The sequence below is a fragment of the Lissotriton vulgaris genome, chromosome 7 (assembly GCF_964263255.1).
Source record: "Lissotriton vulgaris chromosome 7, aLisVul1.2, whole genome shotgun sequence".
NCBI lineage: Eukaryota > Metazoa > Chordata > Amphibia > Caudata > Salamandridae > Lissotriton > Lissotriton vulgaris.
The window spans coordinates 636,910,722-636,932,874 of record NC_141695.1 but is presented as its reverse complement, the minus strand read 5'-3'; the positions used below and the strand labels follow the sequence as shown (position 1 = coordinate 636,932,874).

The following is a 22,153-nucleotide window of genomic DNA, read 5'->3' as shown; positions in this document are numbered from 1 at the left end:
GTAACTGTTTTATTGTTCAGCTTTTGGCTTTTTGTATACCTCAGATTTAAGGAGGCTTGTGGTGTTGCATGTTGTCTTTTTCTCCCTATCCTTATGTTTGCATAAAAGAGGAGGCTGTGAGGACCATTTTACATTTTATTTTACTTTGTTGGGGTTTCAGGCACTGCACACAAGCTGCAGTAGATAGTAGTGTGTTCTTACCTTGTAGGGAGTGTAGATGCTGTGTACTGTCTTCAGGAGCGCCTGAGTATCCTGTGCATCCAGCTCTCCACAGATAACCACCTGTTGGAAAACGTGGATACGGATTAAACCACTCAACATGCATTACAAAGACAAGCATACAACAATGAACGTGATTGTAATTTACTATGCTCCTTGCTCTGTGAATACGGTCATAAAATACAAATGGTGCTGCCACCATCTGGGGAGATCGGAAACCGCTCCCTTAAAAGCTATTATCAGTTAGGCTGTGTGGTACGACTCATGCATTGTATCTCCTATCTGTAAACAGACTCCCACCTACCTCACATCCATCTTTAAAAAATAGTTAGAAGGGCATGGAGTATAATTAGAGTGGCAAGAAATTTGCTTTTCACTAGTAAGTGAGGGCTATTTCTACAAACACAGAAGACTTCATAAAAAAAATCACAAAACAACCATACCTTAGGCTCAACATAAAACTCACACTCCCAAAGGGAAGACAAAGGAAAGTGAGCAGACAGCATGGGACATCAAACAAGTTCCTGAAAAGTCCTGGATTTAGTATTTGCATCCTTTGGTGAAGATAACACCAGACAATAAGCTATGTGTTGCAAAAGAATGAGGGCCATATGTATGAAGCAAATTCACATTCACAAACGCCCAATTTCAGCGTTAAGAAAGCGAATTTGCTAAATGGAATGTAACAAAGAAAAGCCGGTGCAAAACAAGGAATCGGAAAATTTGCGATTCCTTATTTTGCAATTGCATTTAAGGAATTGCAAATTTTGCGATTCCTTAAATGCAATGTATGAAGCCCAAAAAAAATGCAAATTGTCCTTAAGGAATCGCAAATTACCACCAACTTCAAGTTGGTGGTAATTTGCGAATTCCTTGAAAAATGCAAATTTTTGCATTTTTCAAAGTGCCATGTGACGCACATACATGCCCTTAGGGCATGTATGTGCACCACATGTGCACCCATGCTTATTTCAGGGGTGCAACAGGGTGTCCTTTGGACACCCCTGCACCCTTGAAATTATTCTCAATTTACGATTCTCAAGTTGCGAATCGCAAACTGAGAATAATTTCACATTCATTCCTATGGGGCTCCTGGCCCTTAGAAATGAATTGGAAATTATTCCTTAATAGCGATTCGCAATTTGCTAATCGCAATTAAGGAATACTAAGGATTTGCAAAAAAATTGTGATTTTCTACATACATCCCAATTTGCGATTCTAAAAAAATCGCTATTTCAGAATCGCAAATCTGGATGATGATATATATGGCCCCAAGTTACTTACTTTCGGTAACGCTTTTTCCGGTGGATACAGAATCTGCCTGTGTTATGTTATGTTATGTTAGGAGGTTTTTGTAGAGCGCACTATCACCGTAGGTTTCCTGGCGCTGATTGGGATACTGAAAGTGGCAGATTAGAGTTTATCCAGATTGGGGGAAAAGCCAGGTTTTAAGGGACTTACGGAAAAGGATGAGTGATGTGACATATTTGAGAGAAAGGGGGAGAGAATTCCAGAATGTGGGGGCAAGATATGAGAAACTTCGGCCACCCATCCTCGTAAGCTTAAAGGGTGGGATGACCAGGAGGTGAAGATAAGAGGATCTGAGAGTGCGGGGGGGGCAGTACGGGGTGATGAGAGATTTCAGAAAACTAGGAGAAGGGCCAGTGAGGGACTTGAATACTAGGCAGCCGGTCTTGAAGGCTGCCCTGAGATTGATAGGGAGCCAATGCAGTTTAGCAAGGAGGGGCTTGGCCGACTGCCATTTAGGAGTCCTAAATACAAGACGCGCCGCTTGGTTCTGCACGACCTGTAGCCTGTAGAGCAAGGTTTTTGGCAGGCCATGATATAGAGAATTGGAAAAGTCCAAACGGGAAAGGACTAAGGCCAGAGTGACTTGAAGTAGGACTGCGGGGGACAGGAGGTAGGCGACCTTCCTGATCCTGCGGATCTGGTACATGCAGGAAGAGACCACTGCCCCCACCTGGGCCTTGAGGGAGAGTTCGGAGTCAATGATGACACCCAAGCTCTTCACGGATGTCACAGGGACAGGGGGAGGGCCGAGTCCAGAAGGCCAAAAGTGTGGACCCCAATAGATGGAGCTCCTGCCAGGAAGAAGGAGCTCTGTCTTTCCAGGATTCAGCTTAAGCTGATTTTGGCTCATCCAGAGAAGAATATGAGACATAACAGAATGAAAATTAGAGACAGCAGAAGGGGTGGAGAGAGGAAAGATGAGTTGTAGGTCGTCAGCGTAGTTAAAGACGGTGACGTCCCACTGCCTCAGAGAAAGAAGAAGGGGGCGAAGATAGAGGTTGAAAAGGAGGGGGGACAGAGAAGAACCCTGGGGGACACCGCAAGTGGAGGAGACTTTGGGTCCACGAAAGGTCCCCAGACTGACCGTCTGAGACCTACCAGATAGAAAGGAGTGGATCCAGGCCAGCGCCGGGCCCTGGAGGCCGGCCTGCTCGACACGGCGGATGAGAATGTCATGATCCACCGTGTCGAACGCGGCCGACAGATCTAACAAGACCAGGGCCTGGGGGATGCCCTTGTCGGCATTGCCTCTCAGAGTGTTGAGCACGGCTAAGATGACTGCCTCCGTGGAGTGGCCGGGTCGGAAACCGGCTTGGTTAGACTCCAGGAAGTTCGAATTTTCGACAAACTGTGAGAGGCTAGCCGTAACATGGGCTTCCAGGATTTTGGAGAGATAGGGAAGGAGGGAAATAGGTTGGTAATTGGCTGGGACCGATGGGTCGGCCCCCAGCTTCTTCAAGAGAGGAACTAACACCTTGTGAATATCCCTAGCACCAGCAGCATTCAGAAATTATTTGTAGCTCTCCACGCCAACGAGGACGACGTCACAATAGCATGGATAAGCTCGCGGCTCCGCTGACGTCACCGTAGCCATAAGAGAGCCTCGTGACGTGATGACGTCAGTACCACCCTTTTTTCCGTGCCTTCGAGGCATACGGGCGGACCGACCACAAATATAAAGTATACACAGTATATAAACCAATACACAGAGTGTAAAATTAATGCAGGAAGGCAATAGAATAATACACTTCCCATGAAAGTTACAGATAAACATTATAGCATTGTCACTTTTGAAGGTATACAAGGGTGGACAACGGGGAGGCGGGTGGGTCAGTGAGGAATCCATAGGTAGATACTGTATCCACCAGAAAAAGCGTTACCGAAGGTAAGTAACTTGATCTTCTGATGGATACATCTGCCTGTGGATTCCTTACCTTGTGAATAGAGTCCCACAGCAGTCCCCACTTCCGGAGCAGGGTGTCCACCCTTCTATACCAAAAAGTCCTGCAGGACGGAGCGCTCAAAGTGTCCATCCCTCCTCACCTCGGAATCTAAGCAGTAATGCTTTGCAAAAGTGTGGAGGGAGGCTGAAGTTGCCGCTCTACAAATTTCCTCCACAGGAACACCTCTAGACAAGGCAGAAGTAGAAGACTTTGCTCAGGTAGAGCGAGCTCTTATACCCTCTGGAGGATCCTTACCAGCCAACAGATCTTGATGCAAAAGATAATCCATCTGGAAAGGGTGCGCTTGTGCACCGCTCTGCCTTTCCTGTGACCATTTAATGCCCACGAAAAGCTGGTCATCCACACAAACGTTTTTAGTCCTATCGAGGTAAAAACTCACCGCCCTTTTAGGGTCCAGATGGTGAAGCCGCTCCTCCTCCTTGGAAGGGTGAGGGGGAGGATAGAAAGTAGGAAGGGTAACGGATTGCCTCAGACGAAAGGGAGTTACCACCTTAGGCAGAAAAGCAGCCCTGGTCCTGAGTACCATCCTTTCAGCATGAATGGTCAAGAACGGGAGTTTCGAACTCAGAGCTTGAATCTCACTTACCCTCCTTGCTGAGGTAATGGCTACAAGAAAAACTGTCTTAAAGGACAAAAGTCTCAAGGTACACTTGTGCAAGGGTTCAAAAGGAGAACCCATGAAGTAGGTTAAGACAAGATTTAAGTCCCATTTAGGCACAATAAATGAAGTGGGTGGAAACATGTTAGTGAGGCCCTTAATGAACCTTATGGGCGATTTGAACAAGGACGGCCAATCCGGCAAGCAAATGAACGCCGACAAAACCAATAACTAGCCCTTCACAGTAGCCACAGCAAAGCCATGCTGGGCTAGAGAGAAAGCAAACTGAAGGATGTCGGATAAACGAGCCCTCAAAGGGTCAATAGACTTCTCTCCATCCACACCAGCCGACAAATTTGGACCACCTGTAGGAATAGATAGACTTGGTGGAGTGTCGCCTGGCAGATAAAATAATGTCCACCACATCCAGCGGGGGAGAGAAAGAGTTCAGGTTGCCCCGTTCCATCTCCAGGCATGAAGGTGCAAGCTCTGGATGTGGGGGTGTAGAACCTGCCCCAGCGACGACGAGAGGAGGTCTGCCCTGAGAGGGAGACGGAGTGGAGGGTGCAACGAGAAGTGAAGTAGGTCTGTGTACCACCCCCTTCTTGGCCAATCCGGGGCGATCAATATGACTTGTGCCAGGTCTTGGTGAATCTTCCTCAGATCCTGAGGAATCAAGGGTATGGGAGGAAATGCATAAAGGAGTTGTGAGCTCCAACTCAACTGAAACGCGTCCCCCAAAGCTCCCTGCATCGGATATTGGAGACTGTAGAATGACGGGCAGTGAGCGTTCTCGTGAGTGGCAAACCGGTCCACCCGAGCGGTTCCCCACATCCGAAAGAAATGACGAACCACCTCTGGATGAAGCCTCCAATCGTGGTCAGCGGAAAACTGCTGACTGAGACTGTCCGCACGCACATTCAGAATCCCTACGAGATGATTTGCCATCAGACATATCTGATGGTCCTGACCAGAGATGCAGAGGCTCTCTGCAGAGATAATGTGACCCACCTCCTCTCTGCTTGTTGTCATACTACATTGAGGCAGTGTTGTCTGTCAGGACCTAAACTGACCGACCGCAAAGGGAGGGGAGGAAGGCCTTGAGCGTCAAACGTATTGCCGCAACTCTAGAAGGTTGATGTGAAGCAACCTTTCCTCTGATGACCAAAGACCCTTGATCTCCAGGTCCCCCTGAAGAGCACCCTACCCTAGAATGAATGCACTCGTTATTAATGTGGCCACGGATGGAGGAAGATGGAAGGGCTTTCCTTGAGACAGATTGCCCTCCACGCTCCACCAAGACAGATCCGCTGCAGTGTCTCTGGTGATCCTGACAGACTCCCTGAGATCTCCATTGTGTTGAAACCACTGTCTGCGGAGGCACCACTGGAGTGCCCTCATGTGCCAGCGTGCATGGTTGACCAGCAGTATACAGGAAGCAAAGAGACCGAGCAGACGAAAGACCTCCAGGACTGGAACGACCGCTCCATTGTAGAATAAAGAGATCATTTCCTGAATGTCGAGAATCCTTTGTGGAGGTGGGAATGCTCGACACACAGTAGGATCCATTACCGCCCCTATGAACAGGTTGTGCTGAGAGGGCACCAGGTGAGATTTGGGAACATTTATCGAGAAACCCAATTTGTACAGCAGCTGGGTTGTCACCTGCAGATGATGAAGCACCTTCTCTGGCGACTCCGCTTTTAGAGCAGCCAGTCGTCTAGATAGGGGAAAACTGGAATCCCCAATCTCCTAAGATGGGCTGGCACCACTGCCATCAACTTGGTGAAGACTCGAGGTGCAGTAGTAAGTCCAAACGGGAGAACCGCAAACTGATAGTGTTGCGACCCTACCGTAAAACAGAGATACTTCCTGTGTGACTTCAGGATAGGAATATGAAAATACGCATCCTGCAAGTCGATGGACACTATCCAGTCCTCCTGTTTGAAGAACCTGCGCAGGGGTGAGCATCTTGAACTACTCCTGCTTCAGAAAAAGGTTCAAGATCCTGAGATCCAGGATTGGACGTAATCTGCCATCCTTCTTGGGGATCAGGAAATACCAGGAGTAGCATCCCTGACCCCTCTCCCACTTCGGGACCACCTCTATTGCATCTTTCTGTAGCAATGTAAGGACTTCCTCCTGCAGAAGTAGATATTCCTTCGAACATGCCCCTTGGCAAGGAGGGTAATTTGGAGGAAATTCCCAAAAGGGAAGCGCATACCCATTTTCCACAAGATTGAGAACCCAAAGGTCCGTAGTGACCGATTCCCAATCTTGAAGAAAATGGGCAAGCCGACCCTCCCACAGGACCCACATGATCCAGGATGGTGGATCTAGGGCTGCTTTGCTGAACCGGCAATGGGGAGGGAGGGGAGGTAGAGGAGGAGAAGGAGGAGGAGAAGGAGGAGGAGGGCTGACGACCTTGTGGACGACCTCGGTTCTTGCCTCTGTAGGTCTTATACAGAGGATTCTGATGTTGGTGTTGCTGCCGAGACTGCCTGTAGGTCCGAAAGGACGACCTTCCAAAGCCTCAACATTTTCTGTAGCCGGAGCCTCTAGGCTGCGCCTGCAGGCCCAAAGACTTTGACGTGGCTTTGCTGTCCTTAAACCTCTGCAAGGCTGAATCTGCCTTTTTACCAAACAGCCTGGAGTCATCAAAAGGGAAGTCAAGAAGAACAGCCTGTACATCAGGAGAAAACTCCGATGACCGAGGCCAAGCACTTCTCCTCGTGGCAACAGAAGAACCCATGATTCTAGCAACAGAGTCTGCAGTGTCCAGACCACTCTGTATAACTTGGCGGGCAGCCGCCCGAGTATCCGCCAAGACTTCATTAAAATTAAGTCTGTCCTCTTCAGAAAATTTTGGAACAATCTGCCCTGCGGAATCCATAAGAGCATGTATGTAACAGCCTAATAGACAAGTGAAATTAGTGGACTTACTTGCTGATGAAAAGACCTTTTTAGCAGATTGATCAAGTATCTTAGAATCTCTGTCCCCAGGGACTTGAGGAAAAGCCCCAGAAGATTTCTTAGAACAAGTAGCTTGTACCACCAGGCTCTCAGGAGAAGGATGAGATGTAAGGAAATGCGGGACTCCTGGAGCCGCCCTGTACCTCCTAGCAACAGACTTTGATACTGCTGGAGCTGAAAAGGGTTTACGCCAGACTTCCAACACTGGTACAGTGATAGCATCATTAAAGGGCAATAATGGCTCAATCACAGTGAAAGGAGAATGCAGTACCTCAGTTAAAATGTTAGGTTTAAACTCAGCAGTTGGAAGTTGCAGATCTAAAAGCTCTGCTGCTTTTCTAATCACTGTGTGATAAGGAGCCACATCCTTAGAAGAAGCATCTGTACTGGGAGAAAGTTCCCACTCCAGGGACGTATCCAGTCCACTAGCTTCCTTCAGCCCTTCATACAAATCCTGTGACTCCTCAAGCTCACCTTCCTCCATTTCCTCTTCTGCCTGATAACATTGTTCCTCCAAATTCTCTGCGCCTCTCGACTTGACCTCATCCTCGTAATCGGCGGCGCCAGACATGACTCCGACGGATCCGGAGCCGAACTTCGATCTGGAGGTACAATCGAAGTCGAACGAGGTCGAACTGAAGGCGCCTGAGAGGAATAATACGGCGTCGATGTCCTCGGCGCTGCAGAATGCCAGGACAGAGCCGCAGGTAAAAACAGCATAAATGGAGCCTGAGCATAAGCCCGAGGAACTCCCAGGTTAAAGGCCATTGGACCCATGGAACCCGAAGGCACTCCAGAGGGGTACATGGCTCTAGTGAAGACTCCATATTAAGTAATGTGATGGATCTGTAACCGGGCCAGGTAAAGGTGGATAGACCCCCAGGACAGTGTCTACTTGAGGCTTTACCGGATTTGACCAACCTGCGCCGACAGTGGAGTCAATGGAGCCGCAGACTCATCAGGAACTGGAGCTTCATCAACCGGAACAGGAGACTGAACCGGCGTCGGAGAGTGAACCGGAAATCTTTCAGGCGAAGCCGATCCAACTGGAGATACCTGATTCAAACCTGAAGAAGGTAAAACAACATCCTTACAATGTCGAGGAGCTAGCGAAGTCGACTTCGGCGTCGTATACTTGTCAGAATAGCGCAGAGAGCTGTGTCTCTTCTTTTTCTTGTGCTTCTTCCACTTCGAAGCATGACCAGACCACGACTTTGACCTCGACCTTGATCTTGATCTCCTTTGACCTCTCTTTTCCTTTCTCATCTTCGCCATGAAGAGTTTGGCCTCTCTCTCCTTTAAAGCTTTAGGTTTCATCTTGCGACAGCAAGAACACCCCTCGACATAATGGTCCGACGATAAACACCAGACACAGTCTTCGTGGGGGTCAGTGATAGACATATGACCCCCACACTTTCTACAGGGTTTGAAACACGATTTCCTCGAAGACACATTCATAAGGCAACAAGAAGAACAAACCAGAAATACAAAGTAACTACACAAGCTACAGAGAGTCCCAGAAAACCATTAGCGTTGACGGCGCGGAAAAAAGGGAACTGACGTCATCGCGTCGATGAGGCTCTCCTATGGCTCCGGTGACATCAGCGGTGACGTCAGTGGAGCCACGAGCGGAGCCATGCTATTGTGACGTCGTCCTCATCGGTGTGGAGAGCTAAAAAAAAATTCTGAATGCTACTGGCGCAGAGGATATTCACAAGGTGAGGAATCCACAGGCAGATGTATCCATCAGAACATGTAGCTTTCTCACTGATGCTTTAAATTGGCAAATGTAAGAAAACAAAATGCAACAGTAAGCATCAATCCCATGTGCAGGGCTACAAGGTGATTACCACTGTACAATACAGAGGACTATCCGTTGATGTTATCGGTAGTACAGTATTTTCTCATATCTGATTCACTTCGAAGACTCAGCCAGAAGCAGGTAAAATAACGGGGTAAAAAGGTTTCCACCCAGCAACAACCTCAGTGCCTGTTAGACCTCTGAATATGCAGGAACCAGGTATAGGAAACAATATTGAGAAAAGGATGTCATCACTGATATGAAAGTCTGAGATGACTCAATTTAAACAAGCATTTGCAATGCAATAGGTCTCGCATTAGGAAAGTTTGAGCTATTGGTATTGTAAATGACCCATTTTTTATTTATGTGTCTGTTTTGAAAATAGCGAAATTAATAGCTTTGTCATTTACAATGCCAATAGTTTTAAGTTTCGCAAATGTGACACCTATAGCATTTGTAATGCAATATTTGTTGTATTTACGTGACTTAGATGTATTGATATTACAACTAAAAATGGCTTTTAATTTTTTTAATAATTAATAATTTAATAAAAATTAAAATGTATAATGGCAATAGCTTTTCTAAATAACTTTTGTGAAGATTATATAACTATGTGGCAATGAGTGGTATTTGGAGTGTATGTGGCATTGAGTGCAGTGTAATTATGTGGCACTGAGTGGTATTTGGAGTGTATGTTGCATTGAGTGCAGTGTAATTATGTGGCGTGTAATTATGTGGCACTGAGTGGTATTTGGAGTGTATGTTGCATTGAGTGCAGTGTAATTATGTGGCGTGTAATTATGTGGCACTGAGTGGTATTTGGAGTGTATGTTGCATTGAGTGCAGTGTAATTATGTTGCATATAACTATGTGGCAATGAGTGGTATTTGGAGTGTATGTGGCATTGAGTGCAGTGTAATTATGTCACGTGTAATTATGTGGCACCCGCACAAATGTGTGCATTAGCAGGAGCGACACATTTTAAATTAAAGCGCAGTTGAATGAAACAAGTTTTATAGGAGGAAATAAAAGTGCAAAATAGAGAAAGTTACAACAAAGTCATAGTTGTTGCTTATTTATCTTATGTAACTAACAACCATTGACAAAGCCACCAGTCATGGCTTGTTTAGGTGTAATGTTACTTGTAGTATATGTCTGGATGCAAAGACAGAAACATTAAAATACATGGGGGCACACTCTGGTAAGAACAAATTAGCTTAGGTGTTTTTAAGCCATGCCCTTAATTATATGGACCACGCACATTTGAGAGACCCACCCCCCCACAGTTTTTTCATCTCACTTAAAGCGCTGGCTATACCATATGTAGCATTCTAGCGAATAGGTCATCCACGGCAAAATGCTAAATCGCAAAAAGCCGTCATGTGGCTCGGTACTGGGGGCAATTTCTGACTACTTTTTCCCCTCATTCAGCTCAGCTGATGACCTGTCGAATATGATTATGTAGGTGATGTCATGGACGAATCCACTGCCATGCCATAAAATGCACGGAAAACCAAAAAAATGGGACACATTGGAGAGCGCTGGACGCATTACTTAGACACACGTAGGTGCAGGATTCAGAATAATGCAGATGTGTTTAAGGACATCGGACAAGGTTTGAGTGTCAAATCAACATGACAACTACAATACACAGAATTTCTTCAAATTCTTATAGTAACTCATTTTCATATAAAGTGCTTCACTCCTAATTTCGTCAAAGTTTAAAATCGCAGCCATTAGGTGATAAGAAACAACATTAATAACAAGCAATATTATTTGTTTTAACCGCCGAACATTATTTTTCTAAAACACGTACATATACCATTTTGGATTCAGACTATCTGTAAAGAGAAAACGGATATCAGCAAAAAATAAAGAGAAATCAATTTACTTCTACGTAAAACATGCACTTCTTGCCTTCACTCTGCATGTATTTCAAAGCCCACAAATCTCTAGAAAATATGAAACCTTTCTTGTTTTTAATAAATGGATTTTAAAACTGAAAGCGGCATATATATCAGGAACCAACTTTTTATGGCATCACCAAAACAGAAGAAATCATGTTTTTTTACGGCAAAATCGCAATATTTCAAAGAAATTAGAAAAATATTTAAAGTATTTTTTTGATTGAAGTGTGTATTATGAAATAGTAAGCGGAATAACAATTGCTGAATAAACTTTTTTAATCTATGTGAAATAGTGAGAAAAAGAGTAAAACTATGGAGCCTTACATGTCACCGGGCGTTGATTTCAAAGTCGCTGGGCCCTGCAGGAGGGTGGCGGGGTGAACGGGCAGATAAGAGCTGAGCAGACCCTCCGAAAAGAACACGAAAACAATTCTGTGCGCAGGAAAGCTGCGAGTAACCCGTGGAAGTGAGCTGCACAAACACACAAGAACTCACAAGCCTGCAAACACACGCCACACTGATTGTTGATTCTAACGCGGCTCTTCCTTCTCCTCCAGGACATGCATTGGTTGCACACCCAGGATGAGGCTGGGATCTTAGAGGTGGAGCATTCAGAATAATGCAGATGTGTTTAAGGACATCGGAAAAGAGCCTCGGGAGCACACGTGGAGCCTTGCAGCGCTGCGCCGCTTCCAGGCACGCATTAGCGAAGCGCTCCTCTAATTATTTCTGACACTCCTCGGCGTGGGAGTGAGCATACGGGACATGGGGCACTCGCCAGGGGGCTTTAGGGCAGGGGGCTGCGTTGAGGGCTGGAGGGCGGCCCTCGGCCCCACCAATCGTGAAAGCAGCCACAAAGTAAAATGTCACTAGCACATCCATGTCTCAGAACTTCATGCTAAACCGAAAATCTTTATTTGAAAATAATTTTTGGGCGTGATTTAAAAATAAATATCAGGTAAAGAACCCCCTAGCCTCCCATGAGAGGATCAGAATGTGGCACAGAGCACCATCAGGGCCAGGGCTTAACTGAAACATGCCGCCGCGCTGCCCGCGGCGACCCGGAAGCTCTTATCCGGCCGGCCAATCCGCTCGCGGCCGACCGGAAGTCCCGCCTCCCGAGGTCCGGGAGCCGCGAGCTGTCGGCGCATGGAGCGCCCTGCCGGTCCGTGGTAGCCCGGGTCCCCAGGAGGGGGCCGGGGAGAAGGAGTAGTGTGGCGCCTGTTGCGGGGCTCCTCTGACCTGAGGGAGCCCCGATTTAGAAGAGGAGACACGCCGCGAGGAGGAAGAGCGGAGCCCCGCCGGAAGAGCGCAGTCGGTGAGTGCGTGCCTATGTGTATGCCTGGGGGGGGGGGGGGGGGGGGGGAGTGTGTGTGTGCATGTGTGCGCGCATGCGTGACTGTGTGTGATTGAGAGAGAATGCGAGGCGGGGGATAGTGTGCCGTGTGCCTGTATGTGTGCCGTGTGCATGCGCGCGTCTGTGTGTGTGTGTGTGACTGTGGGGGAGGGGGGTGTGTGTGTGTGAGCGAGTGTCTGTGTGCCTGTATGTGTGTGTGCGCGTGCCTGTGTGTGCGTGCGTGCATGCAGAGGGGTGGGGGCTGCCTGCCTGCGTCTGTGTGTGCGCGGGTACTCTGCGCATGCGCAGGTCAGACGCGCGCTCCCGAGAGGAAAAACGCTCGTGACAGATTGGTGTCCTCATTCCCAATAACACTAGGCCGACGGGCCACAAAAGGTCTGAAGCAGACACTCTCAATCTTCACGCATTGAGAGTAAGGTCTGCTCGACCTAAAAAAGACTAAGGATATATCCTGGGTACCACTTTGCCATTGTGAAAGTCTGTTAAAGTTATCAGGAACAGTATGTGATATTTGTTGGCCTGCTGGCCGAGATGATTATTGACCAAGGTGATTAAAGAAATCAATCTTCAGTGACAATTAGTTTTCACAAGTTTTAAAAATACAGATGACCTAAATATGAGATGCAAAAAGATCAAACGGCAACAGTGGGAGATGAGATGGGGAAACAAAACATATTAGAGACCACTGAAATACAGCAGGACGGCTTCTTGGAGAGGTGGGCTCATTTGGCCTCGCCTTGTAGGTTCTAAAAGCACCCACTTACATTCTTCAGGTGTCATCTTGCGGCAAAAGTTACCTTTGGTAATGTCCTTTCTGATGGATACGATAGCTCTGCTAACTGAACACTTTATGTGGTGTCAGACTAATATGAAAACCTTCTCACAGCTACACACATCCTTGATGTGATACATACATAAAGGTGCCATACATCACAGAGGGGGTTTGCAACTCACCTGCAAATGACGTACATCCTATATAAAAGGCACCCAATGGTTTCAAAAAACATTTCCGTCCCATACATTTTCCATACTCTCTCAAGGCAAGGGGCATGATGGACTGAGCCAAATAAACAACATATCCTTAAGAGAAAAAAAGTCAAGAGGGGAAATGGGAGGGTTGTAAGGAATCTAGTAGCTAGCCACTTCCAGACCTTCCGCAACTAAGTCATTCTATTATGAAGGAACAGGAAGAAAGTTTAGGAACTTTATCGATATCCAGTCATAGCATAAAGGAAAGCATAAAGATTGCTCGCTCTGATCCAAAACCCAGACAGTGCTTTGAGAAGGTGCAAATCAAAGAGAAAGTCACCACTCTACAAATGGTCTAAACGGGATCTCTTCTCACTTAACAGGGCTTTAGTGGCCGCCATGCACCCTGGTAACAAACAGGAACCTGCTGTCCAGCCATATCATAGCAATGACAAACTGTTATAGACAACCCCATAGGTATTATCAGCTTCTTTACAGCCTTCCAAACCTGATGTCCTTGAAAGATCATACAAAAATTGTCATCTACGCTAAAAAACATACGTTCTAAGAAAATGATGGCCCAATACTACAAAAGTCTAGACCATGTAACGTCTTACCCTCTGTAGCTAGATCTGAAGGAGGGTTTATAATGATAAAGAAATAACCTGGGAGAACACAAATTCTGTAACTACTTTAAAAAGAAAAGAATACATTAACCTGAGCACTAGAAACAATCTTGAATGGAAGAGAAGCAGACAAAAACCGGCAACTCATTTGCTCTCCTAGCTAAACTATTAGCAAGTGAAAAAGCTGCTTTCCAAGAAATATACTTAAGAGCGCAAATGAAGGGACTCCAATGTCTGCCCCATTAGAAATCTTTGGAGCAAATTAAAATCCTAAACCAGCACATGAAATGGAATTGGAAGGAATCATCTCCATAGACCATTCAAAAACCAAACCACTACCAGCAATTTAAACACGGATTCCTAATTAGGAGAAAATAAATATATCAAAACAGCTGCCAGATAACATTTTAGGGGTACTCCAATTCAGACTCGCCTGCCAACATAGTTGTCAAGATTAAAATGTGCTTCTGTTCTACCATGAAATGGTTGATAGAGCTCTCAAAACACCAGATATGAAAGAAACAATTTACTGGAGTATATTGCTGTATTCAAAGGGCATCTAGCAGAACGGCAAACTTCAAGAACGTTTTCTGGAAAAATCATACAATTTTAGAATCAACTCTTCAAGCTCCAAGCATGTAGAGTTAGATTCTAAAGACTGTGATACACAATCTCTCCTCTGCTTCGAGACAGGAGGTCCTCCTAAAAAGGGTTCCATGTGGGAGGACTCAGACTGAGCTGTAACAGATCTAGTAGTAGGGTCTCAAGGCTCAGTCAGGTGTAATCAAAAGTACCTAAGCAAAATGGAATGATCTTTTCTGAATAATCCTCTGTAGACGGGAAAATGGAGGAAATGCAAATTGCAACAGGAAAATCCAATCTATTGTTCGAGTATCCCCTAAAGCATCCTGAAGGACACAGTGTATGGCGCAGTACAGGCGAAATTTGCTGTTGAGGCTATAATAAACACATCTACAACAGGAAACACCCAATTCTGAAATATCAGAAGATGTATTTCCTGTTGAATCTCCCACTTGTCACTGACTGTGACATCCTGTTGAGCATTTTGCTGTTACTTTGATGTTCCGCAATGGATGAATGGTTGACAGAAGATGAATGGCTGATAGATCAATTCCTCTGTCTGTGGCCTTGTAAGATAGGGCCATGGCTCACAGCACAGAAGAAGCAAACGCATTCCCCTTTGCTTGTTGAGATAGTATATCACCCAGGTTTTGTTTGAAGGATCTATGGGCCAGATGTACGACCCTTATTTGCGGCCGCAAACAGGGGAACCTTCCGTTTGCGGCAGCAAAAAAAGGAAATAGCATGTACAAATAATGTTTTGCGAGTCACTGACTTGCATAACAGCATTTGCGACTGTCGCTATTAGGAAGGGGCATCCCTTCCTAATAGTGAGTCAACATGCTATGTACTAGTAGTGTTTTGCGTCCGCAAAACACTCGCAGTTTACCACCTACTTCAAGTAGGTGGTAAACCACTCGCAAAGGGGAAGGGGTCCCGAGGGGACCCCTTCCCCTTTGTGAGTATATTTGATAATATTTTTTAAGAGCAGGCAGTGGTTCCAGAGACCACAGCCTGCGCTTAAAAAATGAAACTGAAAAATTAAATTTTTCTTTTTTAAAAGGCAGGGACGTCAGACACACCACAGGCGGTGGAGCCAGCATTGTAGATGGAAGGCCTAGTCCTATTCAGGACCTAGGTGCAACTCCTCCCTCCCATCTAGATGCAGATCTCTCTGTTCACCACTGGGCTGCCCCAGCCTGTCTCCTGGAATTCCCCAGCCCTGTCACACACAAACCCAGACAAGGAATACACAACCTCGCAGAGGCAGGCTCAAATGGTTAGGCAAGAAAAAACCTACTTTCTAAAAGTGGTATTTGCAAACACAGAATATTAAAATAAACTTTACTAAAAGATGTATTTTATTATTCTTAGGCCAGGCATAATAAACTCTAATTTCTGCCATGTTCTCTGAGTCAGTTAGGATTATTAAGTGGAATAATTCTAACAGCCCATTCTGGCCTATGGAGAACAGGTAGCCTTGCAATAGTGAAAGACGAAAATGGCAGTAATTCACTATTAGGACCTGCCACACACATTAGGGCTTGTCCTACCTTATACTTACAATGCACCCTGCCCTTGGGCCTACCATAGGGGTGACTAATATGAAGAAAAGGGAAGGTTTACGGACTGGCAAGTGGGTGCACTTGCCCAGTTACCATGACAGTACAAGACTGCACGCAGGCTCTGCAATGGCAGACCTTAGACATGTTTTGCAAGGCTGCTTCTGTGGGTGGCACAACCAGTGCTGCAAGCCCACTAGCAGCATTTGGATTTACACGCCCTGGGCACACTCAGTGCACTGTACTAGGGTCTGACAAGTAAATCAAACATCCAATCATGGAACCACTAATCAATACATCAACTTACAGTAGGGAGCACTCGCACTGTGGCACTGGACAGCAGTGGCACAGTGCCCAAAGCATCTAACACAAGCAAAAACACATGAGGCAACAGCAAAAAATGGAAGGGAGACCCAGGCCAATGGTGCCAGGTCTAACACTACCCATATTGGAAAATGGCGCTGATTCAATGTTCTGAAACATGGACCAATCTGACATTGCATAACGGTGGGTGCGCACTGACATCTATCTCGAGTAAACTTAAGAGCAGCTTGCCATTGTAGGCTGCTGTAGGTGTGCACCTGCACCTATGGTGCTGGTGATTGTCTGTGCCTCCTGCCAATGCAGGCATCTGCATGCGCACAGACACACATATTAGTTAAACCCATGTCCAGTCTAGTGTGCAGACTTGGGCGCTCACACTTGCACCCCTGGTACTAGGGTCTATGTGTCCAATCAGCCAACGCAGATCTGTGTGCACAAGAGCGCACACCTGCACCCAGGTAATGAGGAATGCCTATGTGTGTTTTCACTACCTATGTGGCCTGCTCTTTCCATAGTTTAGCATTGGGTAGTGGTTGGCATTACTTCTGTCTGCATTAGTGGATTGCAGTGGAGCAGCCTCAGGATGCTTTCTATCAACCGATTTGTCATGCCACACCCTTTCCATTGGTAAAGGGGTTTTTGGTATAACTTGCTTAGAAATGCGACTAATAGAATATGTTTTGAAGAGATTAAGGAGTTTGGCCCCAAGGGACGAGAACTAGGCAGGGCCGTATACATAAGTGAAAAAAGATTGCCTGAACCTCAATTTATTTGTAAGCTCTTATACTTAATGCTTAATGGCCAAACACATTTCTTTTTGTTTGTAACAGTATTTTATTTATACCTTTTAGTTCATACCTTGAGATCATCATTAACTTTTTTTCTGTATGAAAAGGGAAAATGGTCCACACTTTTTAAACAATACATATATGAACAATTTTAAAAAGATTTACAAAAAACATTTAAAGTCCACATATCCATTAGGACATACATGAAATAGAAATGAATTCTAAGTTAGTAAAATACAAGATTTTAAATCCTTGTTCTTCTGTGCTCCTTTATTTTGCCAGACTAAATAGATGAATACTCATTACCTTGTTCACAGGTTACAGTGAAAAAAATCAGTATTCTAGACTTTTTATAACAAAATATCTAATTATATACAGGAGCACAAGAGCATTAATCGCATCACTGGCCTCGATTGTCGTTATCCATAAGCCAGGTAAACCAAAAGATGCATGCAGCTCTTACAGGCCGATCTCTTTGATTAATGCGGAGACAAAGATATTAGCGAAAGTATTGGCTAACAGGTAAACGTCTGTTATTACAACATTGATCCACCCAGATCAATCCGGCTTTATGCCAGGGCGTAACACAGCTATCAATTTGCGCTGGGTGCATAATGTGATGGCAAGAAGGCCGTACATTGAGGAAGACGTAGCGATCCTTTCTCTTGATGCCTCCATGGCATTCGATTCCATAGAGTGGCTATATTTATTTGAGGTGCTATGGAGAGCGGGGCTAGGCCCCAAATATGTGGCCTGGGTAAGACTCCTATATACGGGAGTACTGGGGCAGGTGAAGGTTAATGGTTTCGATTCCCGACCGTTCAAACTCCACAGGGGCACAAGGCAGGGATGCCCGTTGTCCCCGTTGATTTTTGCCCTTGTGTTGGACCCACTGGCGGCCTGGATACGTAGAGATGTGATGGTGAATGGCCTGCGCTGGGCGGATGAGATGGAAGATCGTATATCGCTGTACGCAGACAATATCCTATTGTATTTGTCATCCCCATACAAGTCTATTAGTGTAGTCTTAGATATATTTACAAACTTTGGTAAATACTCAGGTTATGCCATAAATTGGCATAAATCAGTCCTGTTCATGCTGACGCGGGAAGCGCCATGTCTCCCACCACAATGTGTACTATCGGTAGTAACAGATGGTTTCTGCTACCTGGGGATCTTTATTACTCTGGTCCCATCCAGAGTCTTCGACTCAAATTTGGCCCCGCCTCTGGCCATATTACGCGCAGACGTGAAACACTGGAGGACTCTGCCTCTAACGACTTGCGTTGTAAAACTTGCTTTGTAAAGACATGCGTTGTAATAGCATGCGTTGTAACGTCATACATCCCTCAGCCCCCTTTGAGTGAACCAACGGGGTTCTGCCCTAACGGAAAGAGTGTTGATGGGCGCCCGGGAGCAACTACCCCGAAGGAATTGATTTGAATCCAGGCATGACTAGTCCAATCCTCCAAGCCACCAATTCAAAGATGGTCAAATCCAGCTGTCTGAATCAGGCATTCGGTCTTACCCCATCGAATCAACCAGGAAGTCAGGGCTAGCGGAGGCTCAGCTGTGATCCAGGAGGATGGACTGACCTGCCCTGACATGAGGGGCTCAGGGGAAAACAACCTTAGAGCAGATGGCTCCAGGATAAACAAAAGCTTTGACATTTCTCGAGGGGGAATAGCTTTTACTCCCTCAAGAGGAGAGTCAAAGTCTGCCCGTCTTAGCCCTATCTCTAGCGAGGATGAAGCCAGCATCTCCCTGTCTGAGGCTAGCGAAAGTAGATTTTGCACTGTGCCTTGGTCTACAGTTAAGCAGCAGAAACATCAGAGCAGGTCAAAGGGAAAATCAGCTGCATCTGCAGCAAGGAGAGATAAAGAGGCCCAGGCAGTAGCAGCTCTAAAATGGGACTACCCAGCTACTCAACTGTTGAAGCAGGAGGGTGGAAAAGAGAGCCTATCAACACCTAAATGCCAGGGAGCCTACGCTAAAACATATTTATGGCACGATAAAGAACATCAAGTGGAGACCCGGCTGAGAGCAGAAGGACTCGGCTGGTGACCAAACAACTACAAGGTGCTTCAAAGAAAGTGTCTAAATATTGCACTGAGATCAGAGAAAAGCTCAAGGTTATTTAAGAAAGAACTACTATGGTTGAAATCGACATTGGGGTCCTTAAGTGGCATGCAGAATCCTAGGAGGTGCAGCTATTGGATATCATGTGGAAAATAGAGTACTTTGAGACCAGTCAAAGATGAAATAATCTATAATTTCTTCGAATAAAAGGAGAAGTTGAAGGCAATGACATTACAGCATATATGGTGGATCTCCTCAAAAGTGCCTTCCGCGTGCTTTTGTCCTGGAACTGGGAGACCGATGTACAGAGAGTCCTTAGTTTTCCGCTAAGGCTTAAAAAGCAGGGGTGCTTGGTTGGAGTAAATGTGTGTCGGGCAGTCCTGGTCTACTTTGGAAATTCTTCACTTAGGCAAGTTATATTTGAGAAAGCCCGGCCAGACTCCCAGTGGTGTCATAATGGTTTGTCATTGTTTGTGCACCCCTATTTTTGCCACACCACTGTGGAGCGCAGGTGGGGATTAAGACGGCTGATCAAGCTATTCCAAGAGGAAGGGGCGGAAGCTCTTTATTAGCCCCTGCCCTCCTGAAAACCAATTGTCAAAAACAAGATCAGAACTTTCACTTCTGAGATCCAGGCGATGAAGGACTTGAATAGGCTTGCTACGTAGCGCTGAAAAAGCCTCTATATAAAGCCTCTATAGGGATGGGCGCTGTGTACCTCTTGGTTGAAATGTGATTGGGTGCGGGTCCAGTTAGGAGAGGGGGACGTCCCTCCCCTCCTTATTGAGTAGATATATGATGTTCTGCTTTAGATGCTCTATGCATTAAAGCTCTCTAATCTAGGGAGCTGTTTAAACTATATTGAAATTGAGGGGGTTTGATGTTGGTTTTGTAATTTTTGCTCTTTTGCTCTTTTTTTTGCTTCCCCTGCCTTTTTCTGCTCATACATTTCTAGATAACTGGAGTATAGGCACAGGAGTTGGGGGAAGATTATAAGAGTGCCCACAGGAGTCATCTTTCTTGCCATGGGTGGCCTGATTGGTTTATGCTGGTTTGAAGGGGTCGGGTATATGGGGGTTGGATAACAGAGGAGGGTTGTGGGTCGGGGTCTCGAGGGGTTTTGGGGGGAGGGTCATGCACAAGGGGCAGGAGAAGAGGTTTTCAATTTGATGAATGAAGAGGGGTGATAGGAGCATACCAGTAGAGATTTGGTATTTAGGATGGCGGTTTTGAAGAAATGTGTTATTAAATTGGGTCCACGAGGTATGCCTGAGCGTCGTATAAAAGGGGCGGACCTCAGCAGAGTGGTTTACAGGGGTTATTGTCACTATGTCAAAATTACGTGCCTCCACCATCAACATTTGCGATGGGGCCAAAGAAGGACAGTAGCCGAGGATCTGAAAGCTCTGAAGGCAGAGATTTACTGCCTTCAGGAAACACATATTGATATAGTAGGAACCTCTTGAACAATTTCCAAGAAGTCTTGTTGTCTGTCTGTTGGAAGATCCTCTGTAAAGGCAGCAAGAGATTCCCATAGCGCTCAATCATATCTAGCTAATAGACCACATACACTAGAGGTGTTAAAAGTCACAGCTACTGAGATACATATTCCTTTCCTACTGCATCCAGTCTCTTACTCTCCTTTCCAGGAGGGACTGGATTCTCTGGTGCTGAGGGATATTTTTTTTTACAGCAGAGACTATTACAGGATCTGGTTTGGAATCTTGTCTCAGATAAATAGGATCCTGTTCTGAAGCTTTGTATTTTTGAGAAGCTGAGGGGACGCAGATTTAACATTAGTTGGTATAGGGAACTTATCTTCTGCAAGTTCTGCAAATCCCAGTACCAGAGGTAAAGTAGATCAAAGTGAAGCTCTTAGTTGCAGAGTCTCCATCATCACCGAAACTGTTGTCTGTGGTCCTTGTAGTTGTAGGTTTCGTTTTGGGCAACTCTGACAAGTACATCTTGAAAAGCAAGAATGCCATCTACAGGAGATGACTTAAGAAGTAATGCAGCTGGAGAGGTAGTAGTGTATGTAGAAAATATGAGTCTGTGGAATAAGACCTAGTTAGTTAAGGAGAGCGAGTAGGTGATCATCACCTTTTCCTTCTTGGAGTTGAATGTCTTAGAGGAGTTGGCTGCAGAGCACCTTCCATTTCTAATGAAAACCATTGGTATTGGTCTTGATCCTGGTTCCAGTGGTTGTGTACAAGGACTTATTGCAGAACTAGGTCTGGGAGGCAACTTTAGAGGAGTATAATGGCCCTACACATGAACCTTTTCATCAATTATTAAAGCAGAAACTGAGAAAATAGATTTCTGAAACGTCTTGACGTCGAGCTCCTTGAAGTTGAGTGTTTTGACGGCGATCTTGATGTTGACATCAATGAAGTTGATATTCTTGTCGCTGACCAATGATTTGTTGTTGTAGAGTATTCCGCTGTCAGAAATCTCTGTCAACGGTTGCGTGTCGGAGCTTGCATCATCGTCGATGGTGGATTCAACAGTACCTGTGATCTTGTCATCAACATCAGTGGTGATGTCGTTGTAGTTCTCGACGGAGAGCAAGTGCGTGCATAAGCTTGCCCCTACGTCGATCGCTGTTCTTGAGGGTAGTGAGTGATGGCGGCGATGTATTTTATGATTACTCTCTCTTGATCTACCTCTATGGGAGTCTTTACTGCAGGAGGTTCTTGATTTAGAATAAGGAGCCACCTCCCTATTGTTTTTTCTCTGTTTTCTGCTCTCCTAGTCCTGATGCAGGTTCTCACATTTTCCTCTCAGGTGAATGCTTTCAAGGTCATTTAGGGCACTTTTTGTCACTTTTTGACACAATTTGTGCTCTTTAACTGAGTGAGAGGCAGGAAGACAGACAACACACACAGAATATGGGTCTGATGAAGCTTTTTACGCCAACATGACAGCTACTTCACAGAAAGTGAAGGCGTTCTGAAAAAATAATCACCACTTCTGATGACAATTAGGGTAAAGAATATAGATTGCGTGTAAAGATATGGAACGAAGTAAAAAATCTAACTTTTTGTGACAAAAAAGTTTAGAAAAAACTGGGTAAAGAAACTTCGAGAGTGTTCT

General features: G+C 45.6%; 1 protein-coding gene across 7 annotated transcripts in view; it reads right to left on the bottom strand.

Annotated features, from left to right (window-relative positions):
- SPATA20 (spermatogenesis associated 20) overlaps nt 1-22,153 on the bottom strand; it is a 2,039,700-nt gene that overhangs the window by 349,699 nt on the left and 1,667,848 nt on the right. For 6 of the 7 annotated variants that reach the window (XM_086930841.1, XM_086930844.1, XM_086930842.1 and 3 more), the window contains one exon: nt 202-282. In XM_086930841.1, coding sequence (XP_086786967.1) covers nt 202-282 — 81 coding nt within the window. Of the gene's footprint in view, nt 1-133; nt 283-22,153 lie in introns of those variants that run through there. The other variant, XM_086930843.1, reaches the window with a different exon arrangement.